This window comes from Neomonachus schauinslandi, chromosome 5 (assembly GCF_002201575.2).
Source record: "Neomonachus schauinslandi chromosome 5, ASM220157v2, whole genome shotgun sequence".
Classification (NCBI taxonomy): Eukaryota; Metazoa; Chordata; class Mammalia; order Carnivora; family Phocidae; genus Neomonachus; species Neomonachus schauinslandi.
In genome coordinates this window covers 71,982,174-72,005,000 of record NC_058407.1, presented here as the reverse complement: position 1 = coordinate 72,005,000, position 22,827 = coordinate 71,982,174, and the positions used below count along the sequence as shown (strand labels likewise).

The window sequence follows — 22,827 nt, the reverse complement described above, 5'->3', positions numbered from 1 at the left end:
GAAGTCCCTGAAACACAAATAAATGAATTAACTTTGAGTAAATTGGACACACAAACATTAAATAAAAGTAGAAATTAAATCATATGTGTAACTGTAGGCTTAGTATCAAATGCATGTGCTGTTGAAAATGAATTAAATTTCTAGTAACAAGAGCCTGGTAGATATTTAAGAGTTTGTTATTAATGTCACTTCATTTGGATTCTTTCCTTAGCAACATATCTCTAAAAGGCAAAAAATGTTTTACCCAAATCTTTTTTCTCTTTCAAAAATAAAAAAAATGCTAGATAATTTCATATATCAGAAAAAAAAATTTTAATTTCAGAGCACTAATATTTGGCATGCTTTGACCCAATTTGGACTTGCTACGTTGGGTAAAAAATCTTACTCTTAACTCCTATTAGAGGAGTCTATACAGTAAATCCATTTTACTTCTAATATGTAAATTTAGTGGTTTAATTTGAGAGCCTGTGAGTCCTCCATTCAGGCTCTGCTTGCATTATTCTGTGGGAGTGGAAGGACCCAGAGTGCTTCTTTTAATCAGTGGGGAACAGATAAAACAGAGCCAAAATGCTAGATTCTCTTCTGTACAGATGCAATTTAAAAATTAAAATTAAAAAAAATGAACATATTAAGTGTAGAATTAATTTCCTTAAAAAACTATTTTTATTTCAAAGAAGCATCTCAATGATGAATTTGACTACATTTTGCTCCCTTAATATTTTTAAGTAACTTATGAAAGATGCCCAGTTAAACTCAGCAGCTTTAATTTTCTCACCCTCTCCACGAAAATGACTATAAAATAACCGACTTTTTTAAAAGTCTGCAAGGATAAAGAACACTAGACCAGAAGTTCTGAACAATGGAAAGAGGATAGACAAGGGGTGACTTGCTTAAAAGAGCAGAACATATGGAGGAAGCCGGCAAGAAGCAAGATGATTGACATGGCAAAACTCTGGAAAGGTTCACGAATTGGAGGTATCAGATATTTCAGACAGGGACTAAAAACGAGAAGACTGGTTGAAAATCTCTGCAGCTATCAGTCAGAACCCAATCTCCCTCCCAGTGCTCTTAGCCGACCCACACCTGGAGAGGAGAGGAGGATCGTTGTCCAGAGACGGCGAACAAGCAAGCTCACAGGGTTGAGGACAGCAGGCCCAATGAAGGCCAGCTGGAAAGCATGGTCTGAAAATGAAAGTCTCTGGCCTTAAGCCTTCTGAGGGAGAACAACAACCAAGTCTGAGGACAGAAAAAAAGATTTTGTGGTCTCAAATTTTTTTTACTTCCCACTGAGCTTTTTCACAGGGAACAACTGCAGAATAAGAACCACAAAAAAGAAGGCGTTTCGCTAAAAAGAGGACATGGGACCCAGGAAACAGGGAAGTTAAGCAGAAGAGAAAAAGAGAGCATCCAGATCAGAAGGGAACAGGATAATGGAGGCTCCAGGAGAAAGGTCTGCAAGAAAGGCGAGGGGAGGGGAAGCAGAATCACAGGATGGATTTCCTGATGCTTCTCTTTAGGCTTAACCATAAAGACAGGGTCTTACAGTTCCACTGAAGAGTGTGTGGAAAAGATTAGTGAGGGGTACATTGAAGACTGAGCAAATTAAAGAAGGAGGCAATTATTTATTACAGAGGAGAAAAAAATGTTGGTACAAATGTATTAGCACACAGGTCAGGCTCCGGGGCACAGGGTAAGGTGGAGAAGCGTGGAGCCTGTTGCTAGAGCAGCAAAAGAGCACGTCATCACGGCATGCAAAGCCGGTCAGTTGGAAACAGTACTTCAGTAGTCATAATGATGAAAACAGTAAGTATCAGTTAATCCAAAAACTTGAGATACAGTCATAAGGGGGGTTGTGAATAGGGGGCTGGTGGTTGGAAGAAGTTTTTCATCTTCCATAATGGAAAGTCAGTTCAGAGTTTCAAAAATCAAAGTCAATGAAAATTATATAAATGTTATTTATTTAGGAATACAGATGCTATTACAGAAGGAAATACCTAAAAGAAGTAAAAGTAATTGACTTTGGAGAGTAAAACTTAAGTAAGAGAAGAGCGGGTCAGGGACAACTGCTTTTCATGATAAACTTTATAACATACCTTGACTTCTGTATACATAATACTGAGATAAAAATTAAAATAAAAAATATCAATAACCTTAAAATAAGTTTGTGACTTTTTTAACCTACTACATGACTGACTCAACTTCAAGGGGGTAGTCTATCATTTATTGAAGAAAAAAAACCTTAAAAATAGCAAAATAGGAAAACCTGCTTTCCTGTACTTTAAGAGATCAATCTCCATATTCTACCATCAAAATAACCAGCTGACATTTTTTTCTGGTTGTTGAAACCTTATACACATGCAACATAAGTTAACGATATAATTTTAATAACCAAATTAGTGCACAAATTGGCTTTCTAATGAACATGTGGAAACAAATACCTAAATGCCTAACTATATGATTCATGCTGAGAAGCCCTAGTCATTTGAGCTTTTCTGATTTTAGAAATCATCTGAATTATCAATTAATGTACCCATATTAGGAATTGTTTATGTACAAACATACACCTTACAAACAACTGATATATAGGAATGATCTTTTGCCCGCTTCATCTCTAAGTCGTTTTCCCAAGCACCATAAGTATCGTCTGTACTTCCTTCTTCCCCTACCAGGGGCAAAAGGAACACCCTACTATGACCAGAATTCTCATCACTACAACTGCCCTTGCAGATGCTTTTGCTGTGGCCACCATCTCTCCTGAACCCATTCACCTACCAGCAGGGTCTGGCACCTACCTATACCCACACCTGCACCTCGAGGACCCTGGGTCCCCTGAGCATCTATGCTTTTCTATTCCACTCCCACCTGGGGATTCTGGGGTTGAGGGAAAAATACACTTGGAATCTTGAGTTATAGCTTGGAAGTTTTCCTGCAACAGCAATGATAAGATTGTTTCAATATTTCAGATAGGATAAAGCATAAAGAAACTTGGGTATCAGCTTAACATACAGTTTCTATTAGGAAATGATTCACAATTTTCTACTGAACTTTAAATTCTTAGCAAACAATTAGTAAGTTAGAAGTGAACTCTGTAAAGACCAGCGAAAGACTCTCCTACAAAACAAACAGCCAGAATATAAATAGCTACAATTATAAATGCTTATCCAAATTTACTTGTTTGCATTTTGTCCTAATTATGAAAATATTACTAGTTTCAGTTTGTTGTATATAATACTATCTCATTACGATATTGCCATTTTACTGAGGTTAATTAGTAGAGTCCTCATTTTGTTACTCATGTAGCTATTCCTTTCTTTCCTTTACTGAAAAAGCTTCATCTCACTGAACTACAGGCCCTGCATAATATAATTTGGCAATCGAGTTCACGCATTTCCTAGGACAGGTGACAGGATAAACCCAAAGGCTGTATCAACTTCTTTCTTCCATGCTGGTTTCAGTTCTGAGTTTGAATGAAATGAGTGGCATACAAAGGTGATGCTGATTTTATTGTATGTTATTCCAGTACTTCTCCAGCTGTGGGGCTTGCCATCTACAGAGACTCAGGTTAAGAGGGAAGAAAAGGGATTTTTTTCCCTCTCCATTTTTTTAATCAGTTTACTAAGGATTTGGAAAAGTCAGGCACTTCAGATAAAGGTGAAGTCCAGTATGACTACCTTTCTTTTCCTGACTACTGAAGACGAACAAATTATCCAATGCTTAAAATAGCCCCCCCAAATACTTAGTTGCCCATCTTTCAAAATTTCAGGACTTTATGATAAAAAAGCAGCAATGTACAAATAATCCACAACGACATCATCTGGTTCTGAAGAAGGGAAACAGAACAAGCATTTGTCTGCATTTCCAATGCAACCAATATTTTCTAAGCGCCTATTGTATGCTGGGCACACTTCAAAAGGAACGAGGCAGATGAGGGCTCTCCTCTCATAAAGCTTAATGAACAAGTAAAAGAGGATAATTTTCGGCAGCCATAAATACAATGAAGAAAATAAATGTGGGGGGGGCGCCTGGGTGGCTCAGATGGTTAAGCGTCTGCCTTCGGCTCAGGTCATGATCCCGGGGTCCTGGGATCGGGTCCCGCATCGGGCTCCCTGCTCCTTGGGAGCCTGCTTCTCCCTCTGCCTCTCTCTCTCTGTCTCTCATGAATAAACAAACAAAAAAAAAAAAAAAAAGAAAATAAATGTGGGGCGCTTGGGTGGCTCAGTTAGTTAAGCGTCTGCCTTCGGCTCAGGTCATGATCCCAGGGTCCTGGGATCGAGCCCCGCATCCGGCTCCCTGCTCAGCGGGAAGCCTGCTTCTCCCTCTTCTACTCCCCCTGCTTGTGTTCCCTTTCTTGCTGTGTCTCTGTCAAATAAATAAATAAAATCTTAAAAAAAAAAAAAAAAGAAATGCAGTGGTATGGATGAAAGGAGGTGGCTATTTTTGAATAGGGTCAAGGCCTATCTGAGGTGGTGACATTTATTATTTTTTATTATTATGTTATGTTAATCACCATACATTACATCATTAGTTTTTGATGTAGTGATCCATGATTCATTGTTTGCGTATAACACCCAGCGCTCCATGCAGTACGTGCCCTCTTTAATACCCATCACCAGGCTAACCCATCCCCCCACCCCCTCCCCTCTAGAACCCTCCGTTTGTTTCTCAGAGTCCATAGTCTCTCATGGTTCATCTCCATGAGGTGGTGACATTTAAATTTGGACACAAGCAACAAGGAACCAGCCACAGGGAAGATCTGGAGGAAGATCTTTCCAGCCAGAAAGAAAAGCAACTGCAAAGTCTCTATGATGGGAACAAACTTGGAGAGTTTGAGAAACAGATGAAAGAAAAGAAAAAAGGCTGGTGTGGCTGAGACCTAGTGAATGGTGGGGAGAGGGGCAGGAGATGAGGATGGTGGATAAAATAGGGGCCAGATGGGCAGAGTCTACGGACCATGGCCAAGAGCCAAGTTGACTTGAAGTGTGGTGGAAAGCTACTAGAAGTTTTGAGTAATGGAGTTAAGATCTTTATATTTTCAAATGCCATTCTGACTGCTCTGTGGAAACTGGTTTATGGAGGGTAAACACGGCAACAGGAAGACCAGTGAGGAGACTGGCTATTGCAATAACTGAGCGAGAGGCAATGATGACCAGGATGGCTGGTAGCAGGGAAGATGAAGTTAAGGCGAAGGATATAGGACAGAGCTGAAGTTCTCAGATTTTCTTGCCTCCCAGAGCCCTTTGTGTCTCATTAATTTTTTTTTACCCCTAAGTCAAAAGAAGTACCTAATGGTTAGCTTCTTTAAGGTACAGACTATTTAATAGTAGTCTGAGCACGTCAGGGTTTCCCTCACAAATTTAAAATATCTCATATATTATATTTCTCTACCTGTGAGAAGTCACTGAAGGCAGCACAACTGGTCAGGAAACATAACAAAATCTGACTCTGGGTCTGTCTGATGCCAAGTAAAATAACAATGTAATAAATAATACTCTGCTATGAGTTAGTCACATCAGAGTACATTAAATGTGGTATCTCATTTAATCCTAACCACATTATTAAATAGGTCTGTCTGCTTCCAAAGTCAACTACAACATACTCCCCTCTTAGCTGATTAAAGTGATAGTAAGGTGTTGGCAAATGGCAGTCTTATCCACTTAGTCTCAAAAAATATGTATTTTTGTAATGTGAAAAAAAGGTCTGAGAGGTAAAACATGAAACTGAACATTTTACAAATGTCCACAGCTATTGTAATGACTGCACTATACTTCTATTTCCAAAACCAGACCAATCTAATTGTCTGCCCTCATCTTGACCCAGCCCTGAACAGGATATATACGGGGACAGTACTAAGTAGAATATTAACTGAAAGTTGATTTCTTAGGGCAGGTGGCAGAACCTCAAAAGCCTTGATGGAGCCCAGCCACGGGGAGGAGCAGGGAATGTGTTGTGGGGAACTAGAGAGGACATATACACTCTAAGAGGCAATACGGTCCCCTTGAAATCTGGACTATAACGTAAAATCGAACAAACGCGAAAACTCTGCACCTTCTGAAGAAAACATGCCGAGAGGCTAAATTTAGTCCTTGCAAATAGTCTTAGATACATGATTAAATTTCTCAAACATATTAGTGATAAGTGGCTAAGGAGAGAGCCTTAAGGAAGTTGAAGAAGATTATTAGAAGAATCCAGGAGGAGGCTACTAATTCTGTGCAGGAAACTAAAGTTAAAACTGCACAGTTCAATCTACTTTATACATTTTGTATTTTCTGGGACTGTGTGTTTTTCCAGAAGTGGAAATAGGTGCACCTTATATTTAGTTCTGTATATTTTAATCTGTCCAGTACAAAATAATCTTATCAAAATAAATAAAGATGTTCCAGCAAGAGACACTGTTCATTTTTCTCCCTGCCATGAATGACATGCCATCAGACTATTTGTCTCTGCATCGAGCAGCTTAATAGCATTTGAAATCCTGCAATTCTATCAGTCACAGGAAGCATGATCACAAACTTGGATAGAAGTCACTAACTTAGCTCTTCAGTTGCCCTGAGAAAGAAGGAACCAAGAGATCTGACTAGCAGAATTGTTGTCATGGATGTTCAGTGTTGAAACTCAAACTAAACTTAAAAGAGTATCTATCCAGTATTATAAATGATTAGAAATGCTGTTAGTTTGTCACTAATTCTAAAGCTCAGGACTTATTTGTCAGTGGTTTTGAAAGATCCTGTTCTCAAATCCTGAATGCTGTAGCTTTTGTTTTCCTAAGGCCATAACTGCAAAATAATTAAGAAGAGACTCACATAGTCAGACCAAGACAGTTCCAATTATAACACTAAGACTATGACCCTGCCTACAAACAGAATGAAAGCCAAACAAAACAGTAGTACCTAAAATCTGGCTGGCTCTTCCTGGGAAGTACTTCAAGGAATGCAATTTTACTATTTGTATGCTCCTTGGGTGGGGGGGGGGATATAAATCTGCAGTTATAATACAGCAAAATAACTGTTATGACAAATATCTACTCAGAGTGCTATACAGGATCACATAAATTACCCCAGGGAGGTAGGGTGATGGCATGTGACCTGAGTTTGGAGGTCTCTTAGGGTAAGGTGGATATTTTGGCTTGGGAGAATGGTATGTTTGAAGGCACCGAGGCCTGGATTAGTTTGATCATCGCCAGAAGTACAGGATGTTCCGTACAGCATGAGGCAGAGCATGTGGGAAGTTGCTGGACATAGGGCAATGAAAAATGGACAAAAGTCAGTACATGAGGGGATCTAGACTTTGAGCTCCGCTGAAAGCTGTAGGAACCACTAATGATTTTATGTCAAGAAGGGATATGATTTGACTCTGTTTCCGAAAGGTCACAGGCAGAGATAAGGATAGACTGAGGGAGGCAAGATTTAAGGCAGAAAAGTCCTCTGAGTCTCTTCCTACAGTGTTGCTCAGCCCCCCGCCTCACAGACTTGGGCTACAGAAGGTCCATCTTGATTTTTCCCTCTTAGGAATTAAGAATTGAGACAACTCCAGTCAATTGATTGTGGATGCTCGAACTCAGAAATACATTTAAGGTTATGTGGCAGAGTGTGGCCAGGTATGAACAACAGCAAAAAAACAGAGGAAGATCTCCGAGAGAAAGAAGGAAGAGGCTGCATACAGCCAGAGAGAGGCAAGGATGAAATACAATATAAATACAGAGGCTGTTCAAGTGAGTTTCCAGTGCCTCGTTTCAGCCCCTTGCGAGGCCCAGCTCGATTTCCTGCCTTCAGTCCCTATGCCCTTACTACAAACCCCTTTATTTTCTTTCAGCAAGATTTGAGTGGGATTCTGTCGCATGCAAACACAATGAACCCTGTCTGAAGCAGGGCCTGAACTCAAATACATAATGAAAATAAAGAGAGGGGCGCCTGGGGGGCTCAGTGGGTTAAACGTCTGCCTTCAGCTCAAGTCATGATCACAGGATTTCTGGATGGAGCCCCATGAAAGGTTCCCTGCCCAACGGGGAACTTGCTTCTCCCTCCGCCTTCCCTCCCACCTCTGGCTCATGCTGTCTCCCCTCCCTCCCTCTGTCAAATAAACAAATAAATAAAATCTTAAAAAAATAATAATAAAATAAAGAAAATAGACAGGATATAAAAGATATTAAGGAAGTAAAATGGAAGGAAATTGCAATGGTTGGATTTGGAAGGGTTGGCTCCCATATATAGTCTTGGGCACCCACTGGTCATACTCTGCATTGCAATGGGGATGATAGGAGAGGCAGAACTGGAGGGAAATGGTAGGCATTCATTTTGTACATGAAGAGACCAGTGAGAGTAGGATATCCAAGTAAAAATGTCCAGCAGTTGGATATAATTGTGTATCTCAGAGCAGTTCTGATCTGGAAATGTAGGTGAGGTCATCTCTCACATGTAGATGGTCATCAAAACCATGACAGTGGACGAAATCTCCAGTAGAGCTGTAAGCCAAGGCCCGGGGAACACAGACATTAAGGTGCAAAACAAGTAGGCAAAATCATGAGGGAGACTCGAGATGAAATGCTTTGATGTGCCAAGAAAGGAAAAACTTTTAAGAGAACCATGCCCATGTGACAAGAGTCTAGACACCTACCTTGCTGAAAGGATGACAAATGTTGAGTGTGGACCGCAGAATCAAACCCCCTAACATCATCTGACTACCTTGGATACAAAAGGCATTTTGCTGCCTCATTTCATCTTCAAAGCAACTTTTCAAGACAGGTGGCAGCATATCCTTTTAAAGATGAGGGGAAAAGACCACAGTTCCCTGGGGATGGGCTAAGTCATATTGTGTATCTCTAGTCCCTGGCAGAGAGCCTTCCACTGATTTGTTTAAATAACGAATAAAGAAGTGAACATTTCTACAATTTTAAAATCGTCTACATGGAATTAAGCAGACTGGTTACTCTCAAATCCACATATGACGGGGCACCAGGTTTTGTTTTATGGATACAGCAAACCTATCTCCTGGGGCACAGCCCCGCATTTCATGTTGCTGTTTCAACTCCCTCACAGCATCTCTATTTCTTTTACTTACCTTTCAGCAAAACATGAGTCAGAGAAAGGGTAGGCAAGGAGCTCATGTTTTTATATTACCAAATATGTCCTGGGGAACCCAGAATCTTAGTTGCTGATACTTTAACAAACCATGGAGATAAATCTCCATTAATTGCCACAGAACCTTAAATTCACATCTGATTCAGAAAGGATGCAAAAGAATATAATAATCTTTTGATGTAAACCACAAGTCATGCCACATGGGGTATACTTAGCCACAGATTCTCCCACCTCCTAGGGAGGCATTATTAGCTCTGATCATTCAAAGGTCATTGAGGTCTTTTCTCCCTGACTTAAGATAAAAAGAACACATATAATACTGAAGTGGACAACGCTCCTTCCACAACCATGAGTTAGAAGAAAAACACTATTATAATTCCTTTCTATATTCTGAGAATAGAGAATGCATGAAAGAAGGATATTATAACAATTTCGTATCTGCAGAGGCTGCCTCAAATCCTGGATTAATGGGTGCGGGCCAAAGAGGGTGCGTTAACTGTGGAATGTCCCTGCTTCCCGCAAATTCCCTGGAATTCACAAAATGCAATACACAGTGAGCAGAAATGAAGCTAGCATGGACTCTGTTCCTCCCATGGGCCTGAACCATATATACTATTCTCTTCTACCCACTGTAAGAACTGTAGGAGGTATTTTTCCTGATTTCCAGATCACTGAGACTCAAAAGTTAAAGCAATATGTAGAGTTTACACAGCAAGTGTACTAGGTTTGGATTCAAATTCAGATCTAACTTCAAACGTTGTGTTAATATTTGGTATACCACATTTCTGGCCAGAAAACAACTCCATATAAAGAAACTTTAAAAATATAACAAAAAATAATTTATGTATGCTCTCTTCATGTTCCAGGTAAAACTAATCTGTTTTCTGTGTTCCTACAACATATTAATTTGGCTTTTATGTTGCATCGTAAGTATTTATGTCTAACTGCTCAGTAGACTACAGACTTCTCAATGACAAGAATTATAGTTTCCAAATATTTGAAGCTCTATCAACAATATAGTAAATGTTGATTCAAGGAATAAATTAATACTTTAGCAGATGTAGTTTTTTTTTTTTTTTTTAAAGATTTTTTTTTTATTTTATTTGACAGAGAGAGACACAGCGAAAGAGGGAACATAAGCAGGGGGAGTGGGAGAGAGAAGCAGGCTTCCCGCGGAGCAGGGAGCCCGATGCGGGGCTTGATCCCAGGACCCTAGGATCATGACCTGAGCCGAAGGCAGACGCTTAACGACTGAGCCACCCAGGCGCCCCTAGCAGATGTAGTTTTAAGAATCCTGCGACAGGACAAAGTTATTTGTGAATTATACCAAAAATACCTCCAAAAGATAATAATATTCAAGGAAATATACTGTCATTACTTCTTACGAAGCTCTCATTTTATTACTTACTTTTTGTATGGTTAGTGACCTTTTTTCACTAAACATTAATTTGCTATAACTATGTTAAGATACTAAGAAAATCCATATCCATACTGTGTAAACTTATTTCTACACATATTTGAAGACACAGCAAGAGTTTAAACAGATGCTCCTCATGCCCTGCCCCTTATGCTCTTGGCCCCTCTCTGAATTCCCCTGTAGTTATCATGGAAACTCAATGGAGAATATGACAGTTTCTAGTTAAATTCCCTGTGTCTCTCTACTTCAGTCCCGAGAGCTATGGCCCCAGGAGAGATTGCTCAGGGAACCCCCAGAATGACTGCAGGCATGATGCTCATATTGAGGGACTGGGGATGGTGAAGAAATAGTCCTGGAGGAGTTCTGAAGCACATTCTATACTATTCCTCAGCAGGATTGAGCTCTAACTGCTGACTGAGATCAACTGCTTATCAGCACACCCTTCACAGTATCCCTGACCCTACCACACTTTCTCTGCTCTCTTACTCAGGCTTCTTGGTTTCATCTCCCCCACTCCCCTCAAATCACCTGCATCCAGTTCTTTGTCTTGGGCCTGTTTTGGGGAACTCAAATTAAGATAGGTGTACAACATATACACAGGGAAATGGGAAGCAATTAGAACACTAGAAAGCCATTCTGTTTAGAGCTTCATCTGATGAGAATGCTTTGCTCTATACGGTAAGATAGTGATCTGTCACCAAAAATGGCCTTAGACTCCAGAGGTCGAAGTTGCATCCTTTCCCTTGTACAGGATTTGAAAGGCCAGTGAAGTTCACTGGGCTTGAGCCTTCCCTTAAAACATCACGGAAGCCACAGAAAGTTCTCTCACATCAGGTTATAGGTTTGCTACTCAATATTGGAGCAAAGAAGTACAGTTAACTATAACCAAGACTGTCCTTCTAAAAAATATATACTTTGGAAATAAAAATGTGGTCTTAACATATAAGAAGCTAAGCATCCAGGACAATGACTGGCATGTGGTAAGCATTAATCAATCTTCCAAAAATTATGCCAACAAAATACATTTTTCTTTTTAGACTAAAACTGATCTCCTGCAGTCTGATAACTTTTCATCCAAGAAAGGTTTAAAGCATTTCAAACATAAATGTTTTAGCTTCCACTTTACTTGAAACTCCATTTTTTTTTTCTCATTCAAATGTACATTAAAGTTCACTTTAATCTACTTTCACTTGATAGGTAATTAGAATGAAGACAAGTAACTGGCACACCTAAAATCCCACCATGGAGACAGATCTTTTTTTTTTTTAAGATTTTATTTATTTATTTGAGAGAGCGAGAATGAGAGAGAGTACATCAGAGGGGGGAGGGTCAGAGGGAGAAGCAGGCTCCTCGCTGAGCAGGGAGCCCGATGCGGGACTCGATCCCGGGACTCCAGGATCATGACCTGAGCCGAAGGCAGTTGCTTAACCAACTGAGCGACCCAGGCGCCCCATGGAGACAGATCTTAAAACAAATTCTCTCGATTCCTGGGTCAGTATTTTTCCCAACACATTAAACTCATCTTTCAAAGGAGTGAACCATGAACCTTAACTATATTCTCATCGACTCAATCCCTTTCATCCAATGAACACAAACAACTACAAATACACACATCCTGAAACATTCCAACGAGGTTAAGCATACTATCATTCAACAGCTTTTCTGGATTATGTCCAGAGTCCTACTGAGGAGGCAGAGGGAGGGGAAGGCTCACATTAGGGAGCAGATGCTTTGGTCCATTCATCCTGCTTGCTGAAGATCACAGAGAGCAAACCCTCACCTCTGGTTCGGATTTACAGCAGGAGAATGCATCAATCCTTATTGTTTTCTTCTTATTTCTTGTCACTTTTATTTTTCTCTACATTTACCACCATCTGGCCATGCCTGCTTGTTGTGCCATGTTTCCTGACTGCATGATAATTTTTTAATTATAAAATATAAAATATAAAAATATAAATTTTTATCCTAGGAGAGCTTGTTGAGGCTAAAATATGAATGGAACACATTCAGAAATATTGCCCTTATGAAATTAAATTAATTAAAAATGACTAACAAATATAAATGACTCACCCAACCATCAGGCTGGCTTGTCCAAGAACTCTAAATCAGGGTATAAAGCAAAGGCCTTAACTGGGTACCAATAGATAAAAGAATCTGATGAGATTATGATTCTTGAGATGGATGCCACTTATTAGCACACATTCTACATTTTTTTTTTTATCCTTGGATGGTACTGAGTTCCACTAACTCAGATTTCTTACCTTACATCACCACCAAACAAGCTTTCAACAGTCAACTCTGGGCATTTCGGTGTTCTCCAACCACAGTAGTTCATGTGATAAGGAGTCATAAATCAGGGTTCCACCGTCAGTGCTAAAACTTACTAAATGACAACGGACAAGTCACTGCACTTGTTAAGCCTTAGCTTCCTTAGCTAGAGAATAAACAGAAGAGCTGCCATGCCTACTTGACAGGATTTTAAGGAAGGTCAAGAAAGATCAGGTCTACAAAAATACTTTATAGTGTTACATACATAAAGCAGTAAAAATGTTTGTTCACATAATTACACCATTAGAGGGGCTAACAGTTCTGTCTTATTTTTTTTCCTTTTCTGTTAATATTTAAGTGAGTTAATACATGTTAGAGTAGTATCTGGTATTTAATGTTCAATAAGTGATAGCCATTAACTTTATTATTATAAGGACATATTTTCCAAAAGTCTTTATTATCTCTTGTAAATAGGACAAAAGAAGAGATGACCTGGAGATTAAGGGAATGCAGTTATGGAAGTAAGAGTGACTGCCCATCCAATATAAATGCCTATTTCCCACCCCTACTTTAAATTAATAGAAAAGGGAAGAGTAGGAAGAGATAAATATGGGAGCCCTAATCTAAGAGAAGAATAGCTTAGAAGTAGATGACTGGCACAGAGTATCCTAAAGAAATTTATTCCCCCTCACAATCCTTTTTAGCTGAAGCTGATTCAGAAGCTTAAATTTCTGAATTTCCCTCTCCTCTTTACTACTGATCTTCTGTGTAACCTTCAAGTGAGCCATTTAACCACTTGGTCTTCTCAGATAAAAATCTGATAACTTCCATCTGTCCAAGATAGACTGATATATGTTCATCATAATGTTATCAAGATATAGCTTATTATAAGTTCCTCAAAAGAAGCAAGATGCTATCAGACCTCCATGGAAACAGGTGTTTATCTTATTTTTCTTACTTCCTCTCCCGCTCTCCCTCCTGCTCACATATAAACACATTTTGGCTGTGGTAATAATAATGTGGGAAGGGTTCAAGTATTAGTACTCATCAGATAAAATCTGTTAGACAGAAAATGGAAAGTTTTTGACTTTATGAGTTTAGAGTAGATCACAATGAGAATTTAAGAGAGTTTCCTTCACTTTATCATCAACCTCATCTATCACTCCTCTCCTTAATCGCATGTGGAAATACTTTATTCGTCTGTGACATACAGTGCCATAATACCAACACTCTCATATCAGGAAAGCTAGTACTCCATTTGCTCTGTTCTTTCTCTCCTGTGAAAAAAGAATAGTCTATTCAGCATGTCTGAAATTATTAAGCGATTACTGTCATTAGAAAATTGCTTCTTCTAAGAGTTAAATGTAACGTCTGAAGTATGTTATACTTTTAATAACTTAGAAGTCCTCTGTTCAATAGGATAGAGGATAAAGTATAGGTTAGGATATAAATCTAAGTTATCATACAAATAAAAATACTTAGACATATACACACTATACACAAACGCAGTATTTTTTTTCATGGTAGAGGATGTGAAAATTAAATATTCCAAGAAGAAAATCTATTTCCTTGACTGAGATAGGATACTAAATAGGTCAAGGAGCTAGAAATAAAAATCCTATGAGGGAAAAGAGAGAAACCTAAACATGGTAAGATCATCTAATGTAATTGTAAGGATGATTTATCTTTCAATATTTTTCTATATGATCTTTCTATGAACTTTTCTTGGGTGAGAAATAGAATTCAAAATACCTCTTATTTCAGGTTCACACAAACTTTGGGGTGAAAGATGGGTTTTGCAAAAAGATTTCAACTTCTACAGATTATTAGGTTTCGGCTGCCTACTTTATTTCCCACTTAGCCAGGAAGAAGCTGAAAAGAAAGAGTAAGAGTAAAGAAATACACATAATGGAAAATCCATAAAAACAGAACTCCCAATTAACAAAATGACATTTTCAAAATAAGAAAAAAATACAATTAATATTTCCTACCAAAAACAACAAAAAATAAACTATTAGACTCTAAGAGGTTATTTCAAATTAGAAAATTTATGATAATATTTACTGAATCTTAAGAATGGAAAAAAATACATGTGCACACACCAATTTTACATACTAGAGAGAGAGTAAAAGAGAATACGTTATGTATGAGTCCCAGATTAGTCATCTTCCATCCAAATGATGACAGTAGTAAGTCTATTATAATGAAAGACCTATACTGAGTTTCATGGGCTTAAAATATGAATGTTTGAAATTGTATATTATGAATAACCAACAGTTATTTGTCATAGGTATTGAATCATTTCAGTGTCTAACCCTCTAACCTCCAGACATTAAAATGTCTTATTAATTTCTTTAGGGAGTTGGCCAGCTATTTTGCACCATGTAGAAGCAATCTAAATCGAGCCATCATTTACCTTATTTTATTCTTCCTACTTCCCAGGATAAATACTCAACTGCAAGCAAAAGCTGTAGGACAACACTACCTATATTACGTACAGTTTGTGATAAGCAAAGCACATAATGACTACCATAAATCTTAAGGAATATCAGAATTCTTATGCCCATTTCACTTGATCTCACAGTGAGAAGGTTGAGTATTTGGAGAAATGAATGCCTTATTAAAATCTGGAAACCTTCATTAGCACAGTTTATACTAGATAGCTACGAATGGACTATGACAGTGATTTCAACTAGGGCACGTCGGCCTTAGCCACTATCCATCAAAGACAGTTGGTCCTGTTTGTGATGTTTTATAGGAATACAAAAGTACAAGAAAAATTCATTTTGTCAAATTTAAATGCCCAGAAAAGGGCAGAACAAACAAAAAAAGATTTTTAGTAACAGAGAACATATTTTAAATTAGGTTGATAAAATAGATATTCACATAGGATATTACTGCATTGCCTTATTTGAAAGCATGGTGTTAGCCTTGTTACAATTCTGTTCCATCAGCACACTTAGGATGGTGGACACAGAACAGTCATGGTATACCACATCCAGAAAACAAACAAACATTTTGGGTACTCTACTGACAGGCCTTTATTGAGCTGATAAAGGTGATGAAAAATGAAAGTACATATTAGAGGGAAGGAGGAGAGGATCAAATATTAAAAATGTAATCCAGGAAGTTATAGTCTATCAAGGATTATGATTAAAATCAAATTCACAGGGGTGCTTGGGTGGCTCAGTCAGTAAGCATCTGACTCTCGATTTCGGCTCAGGTCATGATCTCAGGGTTGTGAGATCAAGACCTGTATTGGGCTCCACACTCAGTGAGGAGTCTGTTGGAGATTCTGTGTCTCCCTCTGCCTTTCCCCCGGCTCACACATGTGCGCTCACATGCTCTCTCTCTTAATAAATAAATAAATAAATAAATAAATCTTTAAAGTGGAGTTTCTTAGCAAATCCTGATTTAATCTAATGGGTCACTGGGCCCTAATTACTATTTTTAATGATTGTTTTAACCAAGTCACTCTTCTCAAATGATCACTAAATAAGTTATCATATCCCAAGTAACTTCAAAGGAAAATATCAAAAGTCCTAAGTACAAATGCTTTATGAAGTAAAATTGAATTTTACATAATTTATATTTTTTGATGAATAATTTTCACCAAGAGATAGTGGGGAGAAACTTCTAAGATTTAGCAGGTTTTTACCCAACAACTAGTTTATCAGCAAAACTCATGACTTTCCTCTAACAACCCACATTCTATTACCTAGGATCTTAAAAGTCTACTCTGTGGAGGACTGGAATAATCCTGCATAGCCCTTATGACAATTTGAAATTCTACATTAAACTGTGAATTTATTTAATGTGTTTCTCCCACCAGCCTATATACTCTGTGAGGCCAAGAAGCATGTCTACTTTATTCAGTTCTGTGTGTCTTGTATAAAATAGGCCGTCAAAAATGGGTTTAACCAACCTTGCAGCCCAGGGATAAATCCCACTTGGTTGTGGTGAATAATCTTTTTAATGTACTGTTGGATCCTATTGGCTAGTATTTTGGTGAGAATTTTTGCATCCATGTTCATCAGGGACGTGCACCCCAATGTTTATAGCAGCAATGTCCACAATAGCCAAACTATGGAAAGAGCCAAGATGTCCATGGACAGATGAATGGATAAAGAAGATGTGGTATATATATACAATGGAATATTATGCAGCCATCAAAAGGAATGAGATCTTGCCATTTGCAACGACGTGGATGGAACTGGAGGGTATTATGCTGAGCGAAATAAGTCAAACAGAGAAAGACATGTATCATATGACCTCACTGATATGAGGAATTCTTAATCTCAGGAAACAAACTGAGGGTTGCTGGAGTGGGGGTGGGGTGGGAGGGATGGGGTGACTGGGTGATAGACACTGGGGAGGGTATGTGCTCTGGTAAGCGCTGTGAATTGTGCAAGACTGTTGAATCTCAGATCTGTACCTCTGAAACAAATAATGAAATATATGTTAAGGAAAAAAAAAAAAAGAAGAAGATAGCAGGAGGGGAAGAATGAAGGGGGGGAAATCAGAGGGGCAGACAACCATGAGAGACGATGGACTCTGAAAAACAAACTGAGGGTTCTAGAGGGGAGAGGGGTGGGAGGATGGGTTAGCCTGGTGATGGGTACTGAGGAGGGCACGTTCTGCATGGAGCACTGGGTGTTATGCACAAACAATGAATCATGGAACACTACATCTAAAACTAATGATGTAATGTATGGGGATTAACATAACAATAAAAAAATTTTTTTAAAAATTTTTAAAAATAGGTTTAATGTTGAATGAATGAAACATGGAACAACCCCTACTATTCATCCTTCTCCACCCCCAACCCCCATATAACTTTGGGGATTAGTCTGACAACTAGCAAGCAGGAAACTTTTGTGTCTTCCCCACTTCTCTGTTCCCACTCTGTATCTGGCCCACTATACTCTGGTGGTAATAAACACCTTCTATTAACGTTCTTATCACATTGCATTGTAAGTGACTGCCCCAAAAGGAAATGAACTAGTTACCTGTGTGCCCATTTATCTCTGACAATGCCAGGTGATTCCCTTGTTTCACTTTCTGACCAGCATCAAGAAATAGGTTATGAAAATGATATATCCATTAGCTCAGAATATAAGGAAGTACTGGATGGCGTACAAGAAAAATGTTATGAAATCAAGTAAAGCCAATAAAGTATAACAAAATAAATCATCTCCTTCTAAGTCACACACTGATAGGATTAAAAATTGTAAAGTATCTTCCAAAAGGAGGATCCATCCTACACAATTAATATAACAAATCACCAAAAGTCCTATTCTTTTTTTCCATGTAAAATAATTCCTTCACAATCTTTTCAATAAAAAGCCAGAAAGAAATACATACATGATGGTGTTAATGCCTGAGAGCTGTTGGAACATTTGTAGACCACAACCCACAATTAAAGCTCGGCGAGTTGGGGGATAACTCAGCATTCTGCAGATCACAGGTCCAGCTTTTTTAAAAAAGAAAGAAAAAGAAGGACACATCTATTATTTTTAGCTCCCACAGTAATTATTCCCATTAGGATCAATTTCCCCAAATCTCTGTGAAATCAACATGACCGGGCATTGTAAAATGGAACATATAAACATTTACAGAAATCTGGGCACAATCTCTTTTCTAAAACAGATTAGTATATATTTGAGTTCACACTGTAAAAGCAACAAGAAACAATTCAAGTTAAAGCAATTTATGGGTATTAGGAAGACCTACATAATTGGAACTGTGAGAAATTATTCTTCCTTAAATCCCTACAAACTGCATTAACTACTCTTCTTTTTCCACTTCCTTGGCGATTAATTATTATTTAAAATCCATTCGTTGTGGGACTACTTACAAAGTCACTTGCAAATTGCTTTAATCAACCAAAAGAATGGCATTCATTAAAAACAATTAAACAAGGAACAGAATTCATTCCAATTTATTTTACTTAAGTAACAAAATTCACTCCAATCTATTCAATTAAAGTTAAGGAATTTAGGCATGACATAGGACTTGGTTATAGTTTATATTATTAATAAATGTTATCCAAAAAGATAATAAAAGAAAAAAAAAGTCTTTTATATAGGAGTATATACACATACATGTGCACAGACACACATACACACTACATATATATATATATGTTATTTCTAGATTTTGAATAGCTCCATCAGTGGCATTCAATGATCATTGCAAAATATAAATGGGCTTTCCAAATGGCACAGATGCCTTGGTCTATCAGAACTCTAGATCAATTCTGGAAAGCTGTAGGTATGAACCACTGAGGCCTTAAGTAAAGCGCCCCTGAGGTTCTCAGAAGGGCTTCAATTACACCTTCACCTTAGCTTTAAGGGGCATTCTATGCAGTGTCCTTGATGGGGCCAGAGTTGACTCCCCTGGACCTATGGCGTTCCTGCTGTCAGAAGAGATGGCTGGGATCACTGGGATGTTAACTGCTTAATTAGAGGTATTCTTCCTGGAGGCTAAGTTTCATTAGTGAGCCCTAAACTAAGTCAAGTTTAAAATCCAAGGACATTTTACCATTCCGGAACCTTTTGGAAACCTAATATTCTAGTTCACAAAAATGGGATAAAATATACTGTTGTCTCGGCAATAAAAGTTAACATGGAATGTCGAACCAGGGTATTAATTAGAACTGAACATTATAGGAATGAGAATATTCATCTCTACATGGGTGTGATTAAAATCATATGAAGACTTGATTTACTGCAAACGATTCTGTCCCAAAATGGTAAGACAGGGTCATGGACAGAGAAGTATTTATGGTCACTTAAAGCTTAATGCAGTGACAACCATTTAGAAAGCAAGGAGAGAGTACTGTAAATGTCAACTGTTTTAGATTCAAGGAAAGAAGTATTAAAACCCAGTACATCAGAAAGGCTGTGTGAAATAGGCCGATTTTGAAAGCTTTACTGTGACAATATTGAAATATATCTGGATCAGTTGTCTGAAAGGTGAGCAGGTTTGCCTGCAAGTTCAGCTATCTATAAGTGAGCGACAACATAAAAAACATACACAGCATCATAAAAAGATCTACCGATTTCCATAAATCAGAAAATCTAAATGAAAAAGATTATCATTTACTTGGTATACCATGGAAAATTTAAAACGACAACAAAACAAAAACAAATAAAACACCTTCTTCAGCTTTTAGTAACCTCCACAGATAAGAAATAGGCCTTCTGCAAAGAATCTATTATAGTCTGTGGGTAGCTGCATCTATTTTCACTACCAAACTGTTCAGTGATTTGATGGACAGATTACCTAATAATGATTTTGGAGGGCAGGAAAATAAAGAGAAAATGAAGACAAATTAGGATTAAAGTTTGACTTGCCAAAATACCAAGAGATATACTATTGTATAAACATCACATATATACTTCCTAGTTTTTAAAATTCTGAGTTTTTAACCTTCTTTTGGTTTTGATTTCCTATTAAAAATAAACAACAGCAGTTCTGTTATTGGACTGGCTTTTTTTAAATACACAGATAAATTCTGGTCATAGTAGCTGCACATCTGATTATGCATAAATAAAATGAAAGAATTTCCTTTCATTAAAATCATAAACTTAGCTTTATTAGGCAGTAAAACTGACTTAACAAATGCAAACTATCATTAATTTTTATATTACAGATGCTATGAGGCAGAAGAAAAATATCAAAAATATTAATTGGTTGAATGTTCATAAGTGAAAATTTAAAATGTCATGCTCTACTTACTACGTTTCTTTTGATTTTTGTAACTAAAAACATTCAGTGTATACAAACATGTCATGCTTAATTTTGAAAAAGATATTTATATCTTTGAGACACAAATTCCCACACAATAACACATAAAACCTTTAAACAACTAAAGTAGATAAGAACTACAGGGCTCAAAATATAACACGTACTAAAACAACAAATGCAAGAACCAAAAATGGGTTCCTCTTTTCCTTCTTTCTAAACACCTCATACTAAGTAACTTTCACAATAATTGTCTAAGTGTGGCAGGTACTCTAGTGGCAAGAATGCAAAGGACAGTCCTACAAGTTTAGCCATTCCTGTTAATAGCTGTCTGTGAGCCAAGCCTAGAGACGTTCTTCCAGGTACAATTAAAAATGCTCTAGAACACACCATATAAAATCCCAGCTGTTGATCTCCACTTCCAGCCAAAATGCAGTAATAGTTACCAGATTTCCCTCCAACATGAAACCAACTAGAAAGCCATGAAAAATGTAGAAGACAATAGGTTTCATGACAATGGATAACAGGCAATGAAGGACAGTGAATCCTGAGATTCAGGAAACAAAAGGGGTGAACCCGACAACAACTGTCCAAGTTTAATGCCTCAAAAAAAGTTTCCAGGCTGCAATACAAGCAGGGGAAGCTAGGCAGACTCTGGTGGTCTCCTTGAATTGAAAAGATGCAGCTCAGGATCCAGGGACACCATGGTGGCTGGAGTTGGGGCAGAGTGCCAGAGAGGAGAGAGAGAGACACAGAGATCTGCAGGCCCTCTTGGGTATTTCATTGAGTGGGTATGTGTGAGGGAAATACTCAAGGCAGGAGAAAGAGCCACAGAAAGATTAAAGAGATCAACTCCAGGACCTGTTTGTACCAACCAGAGGGAAAAACCTGGAGCGTAAGGAAGAGTAATCAAAAGGGTCTTACCTTGGTAATGGTATAAATTTAGTCCTACATTAAACACTGCTTGGGTACCATCTAAAACAGCTTAAAAATCAAGACCCCACTGCTTCCAAGCACTGAACAGCATCCCAGAACAAAGTTCAGCAGTAAGAGAAAATTTATAATATCAAGCACACAATAAAAAATTATCGGGCATGCAAAAAGGCAGGAAAGTACAACTTGTCATAGTAAAGGGATTAATTCATCAAGAGGACATAACAATCCTAAATGTCTATGCACCTAATAAGAGCTTCAAAATATATGAAACAAAAATTGATACTACTGCAAGGGGAAATTGAAAAACCCATAATTATACTCAAATATTTCATCACCTCCTTTTCCATAACTCATAGAATACGTACGTAGGCTGAAAATCAGCAAAGATAGAGAAGACTTCAACAACACAATCAAGACTTGACCTGACATTTAAATATCACTCCACTGACCAAGAGCACAATACAGAATCCTTTCCAACAGTAAATGAATGGTAAATGTCTTGGAATATTTCCCTAGATTATATTTTCAGTTCTAAAACCAGTCTCAATTAATTTTTTTTTTTTTTTAAAGATTTTTTATTTATTTATTTGAGAGAGAGAGAATGAGAGAGAGAGCACATGAGAGGGGGGAGGGTCAGAGGGAGAAGCAGACTCCCTGCCGAGCAGGGAGCCCGATGCGGGACTCGATCCAGGGACTCCGGGATCATGACCTGAGCCGAAGGCAGTCGCTTAACCAACTGAGCCACCCAGGCGCCCCCAGTCTCAATTAATTTAAAAGGGTTTAAGTCATACAAAGAATGTTCTCAGACCATCATGAAATTAATATAGAAATCAACAACTGGAAGATAAGTGGAAAATTCCTTCCAAATTGGAAACTAAATACCACATTTCCATGGGTCAAAGGAATAATGGAAAATTAGAAAGTATTTTAACTGAAAGAATATGAAAACACAGCAACTGAAAATTTGTGGAATGGAGCTAAATCAAAACAGAGGAAAATTTATAGCAATGACCTTGGATTCCACTTTACAAAACCAGAAAAAGAGGGACAAATGAAACCCAAATAAACAAGATAAAGAGAATAATAAAGAGCAGAACGGAAATCCATGACATAGATCAAAAAGACAGCTGAGGGGGGGGAAAAAAAATCAAAGAAACCAAAAGCCAGCTCTTTGAAAATATCAATAAACTCTGAGCCACACTGTGGTAGGCTGAGCAACAGCCCCTCAATAGATAGGCACATGTACTAATCCTTGAAACTTGTTAATATTATCTTAGATAACATAAAAGGACTTTGCAGATGTAATTAAATTAAGGATTCTGACATGGAAAGATTATCCTGGATTATTTGGGTTTGGCCCTAAATGCAATCACATATATTCCT

General features: G+C 38.0%; 1 protein-coding gene across 1 annotated transcript in view; it reads right to left on the bottom strand.

The window, feature by feature from the left end:
- The window catches only part of SLC2A13 (solute carrier family 2 member 13), a 357,230-nt gene that overhangs the window by 181,643 nt on the left and 152,760 nt on the right, over nucleotides 1–22,827 (bottom strand). Inside the window, exon 4 of the mRNA XM_021690384.1 lies at nucleotides 18,124–18,232. Within this exon, the coding sequence (XP_021546059.1) occupies nucleotides 18,124–18,232 (109 nt within the window). The remainder of the gene's footprint in view (nucleotides 1–18,123; nucleotides 18,233–22,827) is intronic.